This window comes from Paroedura picta, chromosome 4 (assembly GCF_049243985.1).
Source record: "Paroedura picta isolate Pp20150507F chromosome 4, Ppicta_v3.0, whole genome shotgun sequence".
NCBI lineage: Eukaryota > Metazoa > Chordata > Lepidosauria > Squamata > Gekkonidae > Paroedura > Paroedura picta.
The window spans coordinates 35,252,219-35,270,943 of record NC_135372.1 but is presented as its reverse complement, the minus strand read 5'-3'; the positions used below and the strand labels follow the sequence as shown (position 1 = coordinate 35,270,943).

Here is an 18,725-nt window from a genome sequence, read left to right as displayed (position 1 = left end):
GAGAAAAACTGAGATAAAAGCGATTGTTTTAAAAGTAAAAAGGCCACAGAAGATCTTCCTGCAGTCATTTCCTGAGTGCACAAACTGTTGTGCAGCGATTGCATGGAATTTTTGCAGGACCTGAATGTCGTAAATATGCTTCTCAAGAGGGAGTCCGCTGTCTGCTTCTTATATAGCATCCCAATCTCTTCCCTGGGCAGCCACCATCCTCGTGGAAGATTTCCCAGCAAGACAAGGGTGCCCTCCTGTGGGGACCGCCCACCATAAAGGACCAGAACAAAGAGAGATGCAAATTTTAGCCAAAGAAGGCCTTTCTCCCAAGCATGGGCCCCTGATGGACTGCCAATGGTCAAAGGAAAATGTTTTATGAAGCTAAACTCTGTGCTTCACTGGTAGATTCTGCTTTGGGTGGGAGGAACCTGTTAAAAAAGATATCCCACTTTTAAAACTTGGGAGTACATCCCCCTTTCCGGGTTATTTGGTCAGCGTTATTTCTTAATTGTGAACACTGGTGTATTTATTCATCTGTCGTTTTGGGGGAGACAGGCAGACCTGAATCCAGAGTTTTAAAACGTGGGGGTGCGGAGTGTCCACAGGTGGACCGCATCATGGATGAAGATCATAAGGGTGTCTCTGTCAATGAGGGCACGGGAACTCCCGGTTTACTTGAGCTTTGCCAAGAATGTCAGGTGAGTAGAAAACCGCTGCGACCTTTCCAACTCACTCTCACATATGGAATAGCTGGGCTGGAATGAATCAGCTATTAAAGTGAGGCCAGGGCTTGGGGTTGTTTTATTGTTATTAAGCCAGCGCTCTCCAATCTTTCTCATATCTCATTCTCAAAAGGATTTCAGGATTCATTAGGTGCTGGCAAATGTAACTAGAATTGTGCCTTGAGATGAGACAGGCACAATTTTAGTGCACAATAACTGGGAAGGAGGATGAGGAAATGGGTTCTGTATTCAACAGGAGAAAACGTTATGTTCTATTTTTCCGTAATCAACCTTCAAACCTAGGCCTAGTCTGCACACAATAGATAATGGACTTTCAATGCACTTTAGAAGTAGATTTTCCTGTTCTGCACAGGACAATCCAGCTGCCAAAGCACATTAAAAGTGCATTATCCTATGTGTGCAGAATGGGCCCTAGAAGGAAGCTAATGGGTCAAATACTTAAGCAAGCTGCCCTGTTCTGAAAGGATCCCAAGACATGCCTTTCCATCTTCAGAGGCTAAAAAATAAGAGTCTTGTACCTTTAAAAGCCCAGCAAATTGATATCATAGCATAAGATTTGGGGACCATCAGGTGTGTGTCATGGTTATTCAGTTGGAAATTCAAATATAATCCATTGTAACCATTCACAACAGGAGGAAATGATAAACAACATGGTCTCCCTTGTTTTGCTACACTGATTAACACCAACATTGTCTGAGAATCGAATTACACGATAGATTCTAATGTAGCACACTGGAACCTCCCTTTTGAGTGCTGTGATTTTTTAGGGCAGCAATGGAGCATCACAAGACCAAAATATTTTCACCACTTCATTTCTGAATGTTGCCATTTTGACGCCAAATTTTGTAGTCATTTCTCCCACGTAGATGGCAGAGGGCGGCAGATGACAGATGGTGGTATGTATTACATCAGAAGTGAAACAAACTTCTGACTGTACGTGGCTGATTGCGATCCATGTGATGGCCATCTCCAGGCCTGATTACCGTAACTTGCTCTACACATCCTGACCCAGAAATTACAGCTGGTGCAGAAGGACCCTTATAAGGGGTCACATTCAAAGGCACTCTGGCAGCTGCATTGACTGCCAGTTGAGTTCTGGATCAGGTTCAAGGGGTTGGTACTGACGTTTAGAGCCATATGTGGTCTGGGATCAGCATATCTGAGGAACTGCCTCTCCCATTGTTCCCTGGAGAGGACTTTGTTCATCTGGAGTTAATCTGTTGGTAGTTTCTGGCCCCAAAGGTATCTGCCTAGCCTCAACCAGAGCCAGGGTCTTTTCAGCCCAGGCTCCAGCACGGTAGAATAAGATGCCAGCTGAGACCAGGGCCCTGATGGAGCTATCACAGTTCCACAGGGCCTGCAAGATGGCGCTCTTTCTCCAGGCCAAAGTGATCTAATAAATACAGGCCCCCCCTCCACCCCTCTCAGGTTCCCCTCTCATTCACTCTGTGCCACTGATGGGCATAACCTGCCAGAGTCAAAGGGCAGGCAATGATAAATGGCAGCTGATATAAGTTAGTTGTTTATTATTAACTAGTGAGTAAATTTTAGAATTTTAATTTAAATAAAACTGCCTGTCTATTTTTAATATGTTTTTAACCATGTTGTAAACTGCCTCGAGCCCATTACGGGAGACAGGCAGAATAAAAATCCTATAATAATAATAACAACAACTACAACAACAACAAGACGTTGGACTGGCCTGAGTGGGGCAATGTAAGCGGTGTCATTCTTCATAAATTTATATACTGCCTTTCCGGCAGGACGGCTCAGGGCAGTGTACAACATATGATCAATAACATAATTAAAAACAGATTCAAGTGGGTAGCCATGTTGGTCTGAAGTAGCACAACAAAATCAGAGTCCAGTAGCACCTTTAAGACCAACAAAGATTTATTCAAGGCGTGAGCTTTCAAGTGCACGCACTCTTCCTCAGACTATATAAACAACCATCATAACTATAGAGATATAAGGCAAAAGCAAATTTGTGGCAAATTAGTCAACTGTGTCATAATATCCAAATTAAGCCATATGATAACTCTTTGCTAAAACAGCTAATCAGTCCTTTTGCGTTCAGTTGTAGTTCACAAGAACATTGGAGAAATAAAACTGTCCACGTTAGTAATTCATGGCAGACACTTTCACAGTTGAGAAAAGACATAATTAAAAGACTAGTTGCTAGCCCCCATCCGTCTCCACCCAAGCGTGGAAGCATCCCTTCAATTGACAAGCTGTGCTGGCAGCTATCTTGTCCTGAGACGAGATATGGCTTACTTTGGATGTTATTAGAGTTTACTAATTTGCTACACTTTGCTTTTGCCTTATATCTCAACAGTTATGATGGCTGTTCATTTTATCTGAGGAAGTGCATGCCCTCGAAAGCTCACGCCTTGAATAAATCTTTGTTGGTCCTAAAGGTGCTATTGGACTCTATTTTTCTTATAATTAAAGAGTTAATAGCATATTGAAATCAAGTTAAAACAGCATCTGTGATCAGCAGAGGCATCGTTATTTTTAACATCCTTTCTGCCAATAAGTCTTTCCAGATTAGGGTGTTTTAGTGGGGCGTTTTAACGTTAGAGAGGCCCATTAGATAGGATCACTGACCCCAACCAAAAGTTTGGTGGAAGAGCTGCATCTTACAGGCCCTGCGGAACTGGGCTAACTGCATCAGCTCTTTGGGTCTGGCCTTTGGCAGGCTGCCTCTGGGCACCGGTCCTACCTTGTTAATCGATTCCATCGCTTCTTCGGATGGGGTTGGTAATCCCAAGGATATAAAACCTTCAGGCGTGTGATGCCCTGTCTGAGGAGCTGAAACTAAGAGTTTTCAGCACAATGCTTGGTAGTGGATTGTGTGCTATGCATCTCTGGATCAGTGGAAGCATGTAGAGAGAGAGGTGCACTGTTCAGAGGGTTTCCACAAGCATGCTTGTGCCGTAGTGGTTCTGAGTGCTGAACTAGAACCAGGGAGTTCAAATTCTTGCTTGCTACAAAATCAACTGGACAACCTTGGGCCCTTTTTAGCCTAACCTCTGAAGTTTGACTTATGATAGCCTAACCTCTGAAGTTTGACTTATGATAAAATGGAGGATAACAGTGTATACCATCCTAAGTTCTTTGGGGGCAAGGGCAGGATTTTAAAAGCTCTAAATAAATTAATGAAGTTGTCGTGTGTGTGTGTGGGGGGGGTGGTGGCTAGGCTGTGGATCTGCATTGGATGCAGATGGTCCCAGAGTCAATCCCTGGAATTTCCATTTAGAAGATCAAGTAGTAGGGGTTGGTGGGAGAGATTTGCAGCTAAGACCCTGGAGAGCTGCTGCCAGTCTGAGCAGACTAATAAACCAAGAGTCTGATTCAGTATCAGGTGGTTTCAGGTGCTTGCACTGGTTAAGCAAAGCAAGCAGAATGGTTAACCAGGCAAAGCTCATTTGGACCTCCCCACATTTCTTTTGGCAGAAAACAGGATGTCCTGACGGGGAGGGGGTAGCAGCTGGTTTCTGTCCCAGTTGCGGGTTCAGGGTGCCCTTTCCCCAGAAAACAAAAGAGATTTTTGCACGGTGCTGAAAAAGATTCTGCATGGACAAGTGACAATGTGCTTCGTGTGAAGTCCTGGGAAGGTTCCTGCCCATCTTCGCAGTTGTTGGGCTGATGGTGGGAGAAAGCAACTCTCCTGTACCCCTAACAGGTGCTGGACCCGTCAGCTGTTTTCCTCACTTGCTAGAGGCACCAAATGTGTCAAATGGGCAAGAATGGGATCCTTGATTTCACTTGGATTTTGGGGACGATGCCAGGGGCTGCAGCCTGGCCCAGGGAAACACAACAAGAGCTGTGTTCAGAATTCCTACTCAGGGGGCCACACTGGATCCTTTCAAGATTTTCTCCCGCAATTTTGCCTCTTGTAAAAAGAGACACCCCCCCCCCCTCCGGCAGCACATACAAAACCAGCGGGGTGTGGACTAGGCTTCCCCAGGAATTCCAGCTCATCTTCAGATAACCGTGATCAGCTCCCTGGAGAAATTGGATGCTTTGGAAGATGGACTCAGTGGCTTTGTCCCTGTCCCTGTCCCCCCCCCCCCCGGCTCCACCCCCAAATCTCCAAGGATTTCCCAACCTGGATCGGGCAATCCTACTACCAACAACGCAACTTAAGGCCGGCCTATGCATCTCAGAGCAGACGCCACTTTTGCGCCGTGTCCGCGCCCCCGATGCATTATTTGGGGACAGAACGCCAAGAGCTGCGCGTTCCACGACGGCCTCTCGCGCCTCGATTCCCAGCAGCAGCCGACAATGGCGATCCTTTTCCCGTTCCAAAACTCGGGGAAGGCATGTGGGGGCGGATCCTGCAGATCCGATCCCGGGATCTCGTGCCTCGCCTTGGCTTCTTTCGAGGTCTCCGCGCGCCGGTTCTCGTGCCAAGGGGCGGGGGGGGGGAGGGATAGATCGACGCGCTGGGCTAGGCGTGGGCGGGCCGGAACGCCAAGCTGGATCCCAGCTAGCGGTGGACGTTTCCGCAGGCGCCAAAATTCAAAAGTCGCCCCAAGTTTGAATCGCGCTGAGAAAAGTTGCGTGGGCGAAGACCCAGCCGCGGGCGGTCCCGGAGCATGCTGGGCTTTGTAGTTCAGCCCTCCCCCCATCTTTTCCGGGGGAGGAGAATTTCCTAGCCAAAGTCTTTCTGCTGAGTCGGGCAGATTGCCAGACTCTTTCCAAGTGCTGTCAGCCAGAGATTCCAGTAAGCAGATCACAAGCAGGGCGCTAGCTCTTGCTCTTTAGAAACTGGCTTTAGAAGATAGATTGCCCCTGGACTTGGGGGCTCCATTTTTGCTTCCGTGGTTGATGACAACCCATTGCTCTCCCTCTCCTTTCAAAGCTATCACTACATCTTACACTGCTGTAAAAGAAAGCGTCTGAGCTTTTGGCACCCACTCAAAGGCACATTCTTTTAAATTAATCTCAAGAGTTACAGGTACTTGATTCTGTTGGTCAGGGGAAAACTTGGGGAAGAGATTACAGTCTCCTTAAAAGCAAGCAGGCAGCCCTGCAAACATACACTGAACTAGTCCCCCTGTGAAATCCTAGGGACCTACCAGTGGGCTAGACTTTGATGAATGGGAGCGGGAAGGAGGGTCAATTCCACATTGATTAAAACTGGACAAAATTACATACATAAAAATGATGGGAGCAATAAAAATGCTACATTAAGCGTTTTCTCCAGAATACCTGAGGTTGAATCATTCCTGGTGGGAAATGGAATCATCCACAGAGAGTAGAAGGACTTCTGTTAACTTGGGGTAATGTGAGATGTGAGAACTTCCTAGTTGTTCAGGCAAATAACTTGGAAAAGCAGGAGTTACCTTCTCCCGGAAGTCAAACCTTTCTAAAAACAGGATGTTAACTAAAAACTTGGGCAGAGAAAAAGGGAAGGGTGGTGCAGAATTGGCGTTTGTTGGTAGATTTAGCCTGAAGGTCCACTAAAGGAAAACACTTGGAGAAGAAAATGATATTCTGATCATAAGAAAACCATAGTAACGGTCCATTTTAGGAGAGCAGCAATTGTTTACATTGATGGACTGAGAAAGGAATTGATGGATATCTATGTAAGTACAAAAGTTCTGTGAAAGCAGAAAAAGTGTTGTCAGCAGTGGCTCTGATACAAAATGAAACACCTATGGATTTAGACAGTACCTAGGATAAACTCAATGAAAGTAGAATGGGTAAAATATGTTCACATTATTATATTATATTATACTAGAAATTAAGCCCGCTGTAGGGCAAATACAGCGGGCGCTAGCTGGGGCATCCTGGTGTTGCGGGGGGCTCTGGGGCTTGTACGGCCCCCCCAGCGCAGCGGCGGCTGGTCGTGGGGCGGGCTGGTGCGTGGTTGAGGTTAGGGCAGGCGGTCCCCTCCCCCCCCGTGGCGGTGCCTACCATCCAGTCTTGCCGCTCGCGGGTTCGGGGAAGGGTGGCTGCTGGCGGGTGCGGGGGGCGAAATGAGGCAGTGCATGGTGCAGGTGGGGGGTGAGTGGGCGAGGGGGATGGGAGCAGGCATGCGACAGAGTGGGCGCATGTGTGTAGGAGTAGGCGGCGTGTCCGGGGGGGCGTGGAGGACATAAACCAGGCATGCGCAGACCTGTGCACATGCGTGGTTTAGTCCGGGCTTGTGGCGGCGTCTGGGCGGGTCGGGCGGGCTGTCCATGACCATGGGGCAGGTCAAGCGGCCTGTCTCTGTGGGTGTGTGTGTGAGCGGACGGGCCGAGGCACGAATGGGTTGCGCAGTGGAAGGTTAAGTAGGGCGAGGGGGTGTGCTGGCGTAGGAAAAGGAGCGTGCGGGGGCGGGTGTCGCGGCGGCGGGAGGTGGCGGAAGAGGGGGACAGGATGGCGGGCGGATCGCAGGTGGGGCTGGGGGGAGAGCGGGACGGGTGGGTGGCTGGGTGGGGGTATGGTGGTGGGGTTAGGGGAGGCGCAAGGGCTGTTTGGGCGGAGGAAAGACGTGGATGGGGCTGGTGGCGGTGAGGTGTGGGAATGGGTTGTGGGGTTGTGGAGGGGGAAGTGGCGGCGAGCGAGCGGTGAAGGGGGCGGCAGGGGGTTGGGGTTTGTGGGTGGGAGTGTGGCCGTGGGGTGGGGCAGCATTAGGTCTGGCGGGCTGGGGCGGCATTAGGTCTGGCGGGCTGGGGCGGTGCGGCCTGGCGGCTGGTAGCAGCAGCCGTGAGTCAAGTGGGAAGGGCGTCCTGGGGAGGAGGCCTGCGGGGAGGCGTCGGCAGGCAGGGCGGCCTTGCGGTGGAGGCTGGTAGGTGGCCTTGTCGGCAATGCGGCAGCCATGCTCCGACCGTGGACTGCCTCTCCGCAGGTAAGGGCGACGGTTCGCTGCCAGGAAAGGAGCAGGGCAGCCACGTCGAAGACGGCAAATCATTTGGCCGGCCAGTCCAGGGCGGGCCAAGTTGCTAATAGGGAGGTGCACTGAGCACTCCTCCCAATTGGCCTCTTGGCCCCCCGAGTGGCACTCGGAGGGGCTCAATCAGGAGCCACTGCGCGGCTCCTGATTGGGCCTGTCAGAGTTTTTATCCCGGACAGGTCCCGCCCTAACTCCTCCCCATTAGGCCTTACTCTTTTATTTAATCCACTCCATAGGAGCGGTTAAAGATTAGATTAGATTATACAAAATAAATACCCTCCCTTTTTGTCCTCAGAAGGGCCACTGAGGTGGCAAACAAATTATAAACATTAAAAATCACATGTTAATAATCATTACACCAACTAAAAACACACAATTAAAACTAGAAACATATAATTAAAACAACAGAAACCTCAGGAACGTTTCTACCACGTCCTAGGGCTGATTCTGGAGAAGATGACCTGGAGGTCTAAACTGACAAGCACCCTCTTGGCTGGAGAAAGCCCTTGTATCCCCAAGTCAATGGATCCCATTCAGTTCTCTGTCAGCTGTCCTCTTTCCAGCAGGTGCAAGCAAAATGACTGCAAGTGCCCAGGGAGGGATCTCTCTTGGCTCTTGTGGTTCTGGCCAATTTTTTTCCTGAGCAGGACCAGTCAAAGCAATGGAAACGTTGGAAAGATGCAAAAAGCAACCAAGAGACAAGCAAAATTGGCCAGCAGTGCCATGTGAGTGCCCACAGAGGCAGTACAGAGGCAAAAGCAAACCTCTGCAGCCTGAGAATGCCAAAGCGGACTGTTGTATTCAAAGGGGAAATAGGCAGTAAGGGAGGGGGGGACGGGACAGGTGCAATCCAGTCAAGGCACATAATGTGACCAAGGCAGCCTGTGCTGCAAGAAGGGAGGTTGGGTCTCTCTTTTTTAGGACTGTCCTAAACAAAAATTGGGTTCTTCTTTCTAATCACATTGACAGATCTCACCCCCCCCCCCCCACCGCCCTGGGTAGCTTTTTGTAAAAAAATTGTGTGCTGGGTTGTTACTCTAGGGGCTGAGCTCTGCTTGTTGCTGTTGGCAGAGTCTAAATATGCAATGAAATTGCAGCACCAGGATGCTTGAAATAATAGCTTTATTATGAAGAGAAACAACATTGTGGAAAAAAAGGAGACACAGTCATGGTAGTCTTAACTACCTGTGTTCTTTGATCAGTCTGTTCTGTTGGTTCTGGAGGCAAGCAGGGAAGAAGTATGCTCGGAGGAGCAGGAAGTCTCCAAATGAACCAATGAGGACATAGCAGGAGACTCTCTGAGAAGTATCAGGAAATTCCTCATCTAACTATGCTAAATACACATCTCGTCTGACGTCCCCTGTAGGATATTCCTCATATTCTGTTCATTCATGCATGCTGCAGATCTTGCATATTCCAACCATCGCCCCAGAAAACGCTGGCATGATGGTGAGTTGTATTTCTAGGTACATGACAGAAAAGATGTGCAAGTTAAGTCTTCATCTTGTGAATGTAAACTTGTATGTGCAAATGATGTGTTACCTACTCTGAGGGCTCTTGTCTTTATATTCTGTTTAAAATTATGTTGTATTCTGGATCGTACTGAATTTTGTCGTGATCTGCCCTGAGCTGCTAGGGAAGGGTGGAATATAACTGGAAAATGAAATATTAAAGGGAGAGCAAAGACATAATTGTTTGGGATCAGTTTCCTGAGATTCCCTGTTGCACCATTTTAGCTCCTTTTTAAAAAAGAAAGCTTTGGTTATTTTTAGTAAAGCGAGTTCCTTACTTTTCAGGGAATGTGTGCACAAAGAGGTGTTCTCCACCAGCGTTTTGTACAGGCTGTAAGTATTTGCCATTTTAGCACAGATACAGCCTTCTAAGCCCACACATTTTGGTGGGTTTAATAATATAAGAAGAGCCCTGCTGGATCTAGTCTGGCATCCTGTCTCACACAGGGCCAGCCAGTTCATCTGAAGGTCAACCAACGGGGTGTAGTGGCCCTGGCCTTCTCTTGATGATCCCTCCTGTCACTGGGATTCACCATGATCTCCATCTGTGGATTAATTCCATATAGGATTGCACTGAAAGGTCTCAAAGCATGAATTCGCACTCAGGATCCAAGTGGATAAGGAATGCTGGAAAACGTGTTTGCACATTTTTTAACAGCGCATTTTAGTAGGTCTTATCAAAAGGTTTCTCACATCTTTTATTCTTGGGATTGATGTTCCACTTTCCGTTTTTATTGTTTATTTATTGTCCTCCGTAGGAATCTTGCCCCCTAGATACAGGAGGGCTTCATCACATATAGGCCCGCAGCGCTGACTGCAGTCTTAAAGCCCGAGGCGCCGTTTCTTCCCATCCTCCTCTAACAAGGTCACAAAATGGCGGCTGCTCCAAAAGAACTACATTTCCCGATGGTTCAGCGAGGGTGCGCGTAGCCGGCTTTTGCGCTCTGCCTTCCCCGATTGGCCGGCGCGGGAGAGAGGCGGGACGGACTCCATTTCCCACGGCGCCGCGCGCGAGGCGTCGGTGCCGCTTGCGCCCAACGGCCGCCGCCATTTTGTGCCTCCTTCTTTCCCGCCCGCCCACTTGCCCGAGTGCCGGGCGGATTGAATGAGCGGCCCTTCATCGCTGCTGCCGCTGCTACTACTACCGCCGCCATCATCATGTCGGGCACTCCTCGCAGCTCCGGCGTGCCGCCCGGCTCGCTGCCTTCGACGCCGCTGTCCCCGACGCGCATCTCGCGGCTGCAGGAGAAAGAGGAGCTGAGGCATCTCAACGACCGCCTGGCCCACTACATCGAGCGCGTGCGCGCCCTCGAGTTCGAGAACGACCGCTTGCTCCTGCGCGTCTCCGAGAAGGAGGAGGTGGTCACGCGCGAGGTGGGTGGGGGCGCGCCTCCCTCGGAGGGCAGATGGGGGGGGGGCGCTCTGAGCCGTCAAGGCGCTAGTCCTCAAGAGTGCGAGCAGGAAGGATCCCGGATAGAGCCGCTTCCCTGAGTCTCCAGGCGATCCGTTTATGCTCGGCTTACATTCGGCTGTGATTTGCGCCGAGTCTGTTAGCTGGTAGACTGTCTCTGCGCATTTATTTATTTATTTATTTATTTATTTATTTATTTAGATTTATATACCGCCCTCCCCGAAGGCTCAGGAGGAGGCTCCTGGGGAGGGGGGAGTGGAATTTCATAATGGCTCCCGTTGGGAACTGGCTGCTTGCTCCGTCCCGATCGGCGGGATCACTGCCTCTATACATGGAGGCTTGCATGGGGCAGGATTTGCCAGGAGCTTACCTTGCGGGAGGGGTCTTTTCAGCTGGGTCTACTCGGGGTGTTTTGCTGACTTCCTGTCCTGCTATGGATGGATATTCTTGGTCTGGTCCAGCATAGGCTGCTCGTCTGTGTGTGTTGGGGGGGGGGGGGGGGATGTTGCGCAAAAACCTGGAGGGGAATTAGAGAAACCGGCAGTCCAGCTCTTAAGCCCGTGAGAGACGTCTGCTTTAATGGGTCTGGATTGTAAGAGCCAGAAAAGGTGGTTACCTGTGGCTTTTGTGACTCTGAAGTTGAGAGGTGGGGTGGGGAAAGCGCGGAAACTTGTGACTGCTAACTAAAATGTGCGTGCCTGACTGTTCATTCCCAGAACAAAATTGGGAGTAAGACTTACAAAGTTTAATTCTGGGTCTAAGCTGTCATGCGGCATGCACAGTTCTTCGGGTATCTTCAGGAGTGTGCCTGCACGTGAAAACTTCTATGCAGAATTAAACTTGGTGGGTCATAACTCATAGTTGGTTCTGTGAGTAAACAGTCCTGCACATTTTAGTGAGCATTTGCAGCTGGGACAAAAAAGCCCCTCCACCTCTCTGAAGACAAGGAGATTAGGGTGGGGCACCTTTCTGGAAATAAAACCAACATCTCTACCTCGCTGCCTACACAAACAAAAGCACATTATGTAAGGTGCTCATATTCCCGAATGTGCTTACTGGCACTCTTTCTGCGCCTCTCCACCCCACCTGGGACAACTGCCAGGCAGAGTAGGCTAGATCTGGGATCCTGTCATAGAGCTGTAGTAATAATCTCTCGCACATGGCAAAGTGGGACTTTTTCTGCTGAAGGGTGTGTATGTACAAATAAGGCAAAAGCGTGGCTGGTCATGCCCCTCTTCCATTGGGCCTGCCTACTGAAAGGCCTTATTTATTTGAATAAATCTTTGTTGGTCTTAAAGGTGCTACTGGACTCTGATTTTATTGTGCTATACTTCAGACCAACACGGCTATTCATTTGAATTTACCCTTCAGTGAATACAAGTTGCGTTTCTCCCTTGTAGCCACTTCTCAAAAAGGCTCTCTGGGGTTGGCCTGACTCATGTGCCAGGATCTGTGGAGGGCTTTAGAAGAAGCTGATGACTCAATGGGGAAGAAAGAAGGACACATCAGCATTTGGGACACCCCCCCCACCCCCCCAAAAAAAATATTGTAAAATTGCTGAGTTTCCCAGACTGTGTGGGCATTGCACCCGCTGTCCTCAACTTCAGTTTCATTTTGAAATACTCCATGGTGTTAGAAGAATTGCCTTTTTGGTAGTGCCTCTCACTCAGCCCTGCGTTTTAAGACCCAGTGACTCAGGATCAGGATGGGGTCTTGGGGACCTACGCATGCCTGTCCTTTTCCTTTTTCTCGTTTTTGTTTGGAACCAGAGGAACAGGCAGTTCCTGGGAAATGAGGCAATCCCATTCAAACTTCATGCTTTGGAGCAGGGGTAGTCAAACTGCGGCCCTCCAGATGTCCATGATGCGTTTGCTGGCAGGGGCTTATGGGAATTGTAGTCCATGGACATCTGGAGGGCCGCAGTTTGACTACCCCTGCTTGGGAGTATATAGCACAGCAGCTCCTCCACTGACATTGTTGTAAACTGGGGGGTGCTTGGAGGGGGCAGCATCCTGACAATTCAGCCTTTGCCCTCAGACTTCGGTTCAGTCCCACTCATTTCAGTGAAATGCATTTCCCAGGCCTGGTGTGATAAGACATTGAAAATACCTTTCTAGAAAATCTAGTAACAGTCGCTGGAATTGCTCTGGCCTGGGTGGAGCGCCGCAAAGCACCCGAGGGTGTGTCTGTATCAGGAGCGACGGCTGCCAAACTCACAGGCTTAGTGGGAGAAAGGCATTTTATCTGTCACGCAAATCTTTGCAGATGCATAAGTTATAAATGGCAGGCAGCAGGGCTCAGATCCATGCTTGAATAGCCCAGCCCTGATTTGTCTCTGGCTGGCTGTGGGAGGAGCGTGAATGAAGCTTGGTCCTCTGCCAGCCAGTCTGGGGCACTCCCTGGTGGAATCTACGTTGCTTGTTTGAAAATATGAAATTACCGTTATCTCTGCAGACTGGATATTGGGGAGGGCATAGGACCTCTCTTGCCCCGGAGGGACGGGCCAGAACCAATGGGATGAAATTAATTCAAAAGAAATTCCGTCTAAACATCCGGAAGAAGTTCCTGGCAGTTAGAGCGGTTTCTCAGTGGAACAGGCTTCCTCGGGAGGTGGTGGGTTCTCCATCTTTGGGAATTTTTAAACAGAGGCTGGATAGCCATCTAACGGAGAAACTGATTCTGTGAAGGCTCAAGGGGGTGGCAGGTTACAGTGGATGAGCAATAGGGTTGTGAGTGTCCTGCATAGTGCAGGGGGTTGGACTAGATGACCTAGGAGGTCCCTTCCAACTCTGTTATTCTATGATTCTTTGCATGATTTTGTGTGTTATTATCGGAGAGACTGATTCTGTGGGATTCAAGGGGCTGGCAGGTTACAGTGGATGAGCAATAGGGTTGTGAGTGTCCTGCATAGTGCAGGGAGTTGGACTAGATGACCCATGAGGTCCCTTCCAACTTTATGATTCTAGGACAAGATTTTCTGCTCTGGGGTGGGGAGGCATGGAGCAGGTTGTCCTAACTCAGAGGGTTTCCCAGCCAGATGGCGAGTTCTTGGGAGGTTGTCCTGACCATCAAGCAGGCCACCAAGGGAACGCAGCACTGAAAGGAGAACTTGCAGTCTTATATAAAAAGGGCACCCAGGAGTCCTATTAGTGCTGAGAAGTTCTGGGAACCTAAGGCAGCTGGATTTTGGCCGTTTGAACCAAGTGTTTTTGAGAAGGTTGCCAGTCAAGCAAGAGGTCCTGTGCCTAGAAGTGAGGTAGAGGGGGCGGGTGGGTATTCCTTGTAGTCTTTGCACCACAGAAAGAAATACACAGTTGGTGTGGCAGTGATAGAAAGGGAGCAAAGCCGGTCAATAAACAATTCATGAGGTGTCGTTAAGAGCTCTTACTTTACAGTTCCTGGGAGTCTAATTCTTCTGGGCAATTCAGGGGTTATTTTTAGTTGTAGGGACTGGCCAAAATAGTAATTTAAAAAGACACACATTGCCTTACAGGGGATCAGACCAGTTCAGCATTCTGCTTCCCCACACGGCCTGGCCAGCTTCTTCTGGCAAATGCTCTTTCATCAGTCCCTTTTGCAGGAATTTGATTACTCTTTTCCTTCCCCTCCAAAAAAAAATAGTAGCCTAGGCAAGCAGCTCGCACCTCAAGCTGTGATAATTAATTCCGTAAGTTAATTATGCATTGTGCGAAGAGCATCCTTTTCCTTCTCATAACCCTCACTGTGAGTAAATTATGTTTTCTATTAACTCTACACTATTAATACCGTTGTAGGCACATGATGCTGCCATACAACTCAGGTCTTCCCCGTATATCTAGGCAGGCAGTAGCTTTCTCTGGAAGAGGTCTTTCACGTCACCTGCAATTGCTTCAGGAAGCAAAGACCTGCAGCCGGATTATATACAATAGATCTTCTGGAGATCATTAATTCATATGGCCGCCATAAATCAAAAAAAGCTTGGAAGCATTACAGCACACACCACCCACTCCTTTTCCCTGGAGATTCTGAGAATTGAACCTGAAACCTCCTGCCTTTCTTTGACCGTTTACGCACTGGAGGTTTCATGCCAAGCTGCAGGTTGGAGTTTGAGTCGTGGCAGGTTGCCCCACCTCTTCCTACACCCACATGGGAGAGCATTTCGCCTGGTGTGCCTCATCCACACCGATTTGTGCTCCTGCAAGAGAGCTGGGGCAGTGAAGTTCTCAGTGCATAAACGGTCTTTGAGGGGGAAGATGCTTCAAGCACAGGATCATTTTAGTGGCCTTTTCTGTAGCTTTTCCCTTTCTTAGATGGGAGTGGCCAACACTATACCTACTACACTGAATATGGGATTGTGTCCAGACTAAATATTGCACTCACATAAGGTACTTCTAGAGCCTCTTGTGGCGCAGAGTGGTAAGGCAGTGACATGCTATCTGAAGCTCTGACCCATAAGGCTGGGAGTTCGATTCCAGCAGCCGGCTCAAGGTTGACTCAGCCTTCCATCCTCCGAAGTCGGTAAAATGAGTACTCAGCTTGCTGGGGGGTAAACGGTAATGACTGGGGAAGGCACTGGCAAACCACCCCGTATTGAGTCTGCCATGAAAACACTAGAGGGCGTCAACACAAGGGTCAGACATGACTCGGTTCTTGCACAGGGGGTACCTTGACCTTTTAAAGTACTTCTATCAGTGGAACAAGTGACCTTGCAGCCCAGTGACCTCTGTGGAATTCATTTGCACTGTATACTCTGCCTTTCTGCCTTCATCAGAGCTACCAGTGCTGCTTCTGGGAGATGGGCAGTAGCTCTCTCAGGACCAGCAAGAGAGGCTTCTCAGGGAACTGGAGTAGGAAAGAGAAAATGATATGAATTACACCACCACTTTTGTTAGTGGAAAACAGGCTTGAGCCAAGCCACAGAAACAGAATGATTAGAAGTCATTTTTTAAAATACCTGCCTTCTCTAAATATCCATATTCAAATTTGCTTGGAGAAATTTTTCCTGAGCATTCCACTTCATTTTTGCTAATGCATTTTGGCTAAATGCATTTTGGCTGCATTTTCAGTGACAGTTTTCAAAGCAACCTACAGATTAACATTATTAAAAATAATAAACCCGAAACAGCAAGAAAAGCCAGTAAACCAAATCTGCCCTCTCAAAAACCTGATGGGACAAGTAGAGTTGGAAGGCATATCTTAGGGTCATCTAGTCTAACTCCTTGCACATTGTGGGAAATTCACAGCCATCTTTTCGGAGTTCTTTGCAGTGTGCTCCTTGCAGTCTCCTGAACCATTTGGTGTTTTTCTACAAACTGTTACATGTTGCCTTCCATCTCAGTATAGCACATCACTGCCTTCCCATCATTGCACCCAGCGCCCGCTTCCTCCTTCCCCACTTCTGCTTCTCATTTAGCCAGTTGCTGCCACACAAGGAAATCCTCTTATGCAGGGATGCTAAGTTTAAGAGAGAGCCAGCTTGGTGTAGTGGTTAGGAGTGCGGACTTCTAAGTTGGCGAGCCAGGTTTGATTCCCTGCTCCCACATGCCGCTGGCTGGGTGACCTTAGGCCTGCTATAGCTCTGAGAAAGCTGTTCTGACCAAGCAGTGATATCAGGGCTCTCTCAGCCTCACCTACCACACAGGTTGTCTGTTGTGGGGAGAGGAAAGGGAAGGCGACTGTAAGATGCTTTGAGACTCCTTCGGGTAGAGAAAAGCGGCATATAAGAACCAACTCTTCTCCTAAGAGCCACCATCCAAAGGTTTTGAAATTTTTATTTACATAATTTTTAAACTGCTTCTCTGAATGACTCCTCATAGCAAAATTCAAGTAAAAACAATGCCCTGTGTAATCCACCTTGAGCCCAGTTGAGAAAGGCAGAATATTATTAATTACATAATTAGAGTGGGGGGATACTTGGGGGGTGGGCATAGTTTTCTTTTCTCACTGCCGGGGTATTATTTTAATATGGATTATTGGATTTATAATGGTATGTACTGGGGGGTTTATTGTTATTGTAACCTGCCATGGGATGTTTATCGAGAGCAGCGGACAATAAATTCAATAAATAAATAGAATCCCATTGGATCATGGACACAAAAAAATCACATACATACATTACCAGTATTAAAAACGCACCTATATTAAACCATTAGTATGTTACCTGTGTAGTCCTAATCCTAATCAGAGTTGGCAGGTTTGGGATTGTACAGTATGAGATTGTAAAATAAATAATAGGAATTTCAATAGTGATAAATGTAAAGTTCTGCACTTAGGTAGGAAAAATCAAATGCATTATTATACGATGGGGGATCTAGGGGTCTTAGTGGACCATGCAGCGAACATAAGTCAGCAGGGTGACTCGGTAGCTAAAAAGGCAGATGGGATTTTGGGCTGTATGGTGTTACGCAAGGTGATAATACATACTGCTTTGCTCAGGTTAGACCTCACTTAGAATACTATATAATACTGTATAATAAGTAAATAAATAAATAAATGTACAGCTTTGGGCACCACAATTTGAAGAAGGACGTAGACAAACTGGAGTGTGTCCAGAGGATGGCAGTGAAAATGGTGAGGGGTTTGGAGACCAAGACATGAGGAATGGTTGAGGGAACTTGGTTTGTTTAGCCTGGAGAGAAGATGACTAAGAGATGTTATGATAATCATCCTCATGTACTTGAAGGGGCTGTCACATAGAGTAGCGATTCCCAACCTTTTTAAGGTTGAGGACCGCCTCCGGGGGTGGTGAAGAGCCGGCAGCCCGGGCACTGCTCATGCGCAGCGCCCCTGGTGGCGAAAACGCGCATGTGCGGAGATGTTGCGCGTGCGCGTTTTCACCACCAGAGGGCGCTAATGTGCATGTGCGGCAGCTCCGTGCATGCATGTTTGTGCATGCCGGTGGCCGTGCCTGCCTCTCCCCCCCCCCCACAGCAAAAAGCTAGCCAGGCCGCGAGTGAAGGGGCTGCTTTGGCAGCTGCTTCTCTCGCAGCCTGGTGAGCTTCTCGCTGCGGGGGGGGGCAGGCGTGGCGGCCTGTCACCGGGACATTTGCGGCCTGGTAGCAGGCCGGGGGTTGACGACCCCCGACATAGAGGATAGAGCAGAATTGTTTTCTGTTGCCCCAAAATGTTGAATTTAATTCAGTGAAATGAATTCAAAATAATTTTCTGCTAAACATCTGGAAGAAGTTCCTGACAGAGTGGTTCCTCAGTGGAACAGGCTTCCTCGGAAGCTGGTGGGTTCTCCTTCCTTGGAAGTTTTTAAGCAGAGGTCAGATGGTCATCTGACAGAAATGTTGATTCTGTTAATTTAAGCAGTTTGTAAGCAAATTTTTTCCAGGCAAGACTGGCCGGAGATTCTGGGTGTTTTTGTGGGGGGCGGGGAATCATCTGGGCATGGAATTGGGGTCACTGTGGGTGGGCAGGTTCGTTGTAAATTTCCAGCATTCTGCAGGGGGTTGGCCTAGATAACCCCGGAGGTACCTTCCAACTCTGATGCTGTGTTTGCTAGATTACCCTTGTTACAGTGTGTACTAATGCAGAAGGATTTGAGCCTATCTGCGAGGCCAGGCTTCTCTCGGTAGGTTTATCGAAGCTTGTTCTTCAATTTAACTGTTTTGGCCCATTAGCCTGACACTGACTGGTCTGTACTTGGCCTGCTTTTCTTATAACATTTCAGTGTTTTAGTGACAAGTTGCACATTCTAGCTCAAAGCTTCACCCATTTCCAGTTTTAGTTTGCCATGGACGCTCAGGTGTGTGCTATCATAAATACCTGTGACTCAACTGGAAATTCTGGAAGAGATTTTAACTGATATGTGTGGGAGATGGGGACCCATGAGAACTGGTGTTACTTAGAGAAATTTGCGTCTCTTCTCCAGCCCCAGGTGAGGATAAGGAAGAGAATCACATCCTCTTTGGAGGTGTTGCAATGTTTTCTGAGAGAATATATGTGAAGTGCCTTAGGAAAAAGCTAAGAAAGAAAGCAAGACTGATAAGAATGTTTATTCAAGGATTAAGTTTGAGACTAGCAAAGTTTTATTCAAGATGCGAGATCTCGTGTGCATGCTCAGTTGGTCAGATTCAGTGAAACAATATCCCCCACCATTACACATAGGTAGAGAGAGAGAGGGTGGGTGAGTTTAATTGCCAGGAGCAGACAGCTAAAGTCCAAATGCATTAAAATAAAAGGGGAGATAATAGCTT

The 18,725-nt window shown here is 48.4% G+C and overlaps 1 protein-coding gene and 1 long non-coding RNA gene across 3 annotated transcripts in view; one reads left to right on the top strand and one right to left on the bottom strand.

The window, feature by feature from the left end:
• Nucleotides 1-8,728: 8,728 nt before the first annotated feature.
• Nucleotides 8,729-10,149, bottom strand: LOC143835147 (uncharacterized). The gene is made up of 2 exons (XR_013230022.1): nucleotides 9,828-10,149; nucleotides 8,729-9,085 (listed from the first exon to the last, which is right to left on the bottom strand). It is a non-coding gene; the product is annotated as an uncharacterized LOC143835147 (long non-coding RNA).
• Nucleotides 8,880-18,725, top strand: part of LMNB2 (lamin B2) — a 33,601-nt gene continuing 23,755 nt past the window's right edge. Inside the window, exon 1 of one of the 2 annotated variants that reach the window (XM_077332339.1) lies at nucleotides 8,880-9,072. In XM_077332339.1, coding sequence (XP_077188454.1) covers nucleotides 9,019-9,072 — 54 coding nt within the window. In that variant the 5' untranslated portion in view covers nucleotides 8,880-9,018. Of the gene's footprint in view, nucleotides 9,073-10,182; nucleotides 10,509-18,725 lie in introns of those variants that run through there. The other variant, XM_077332338.1, reaches the window with a different exon arrangement.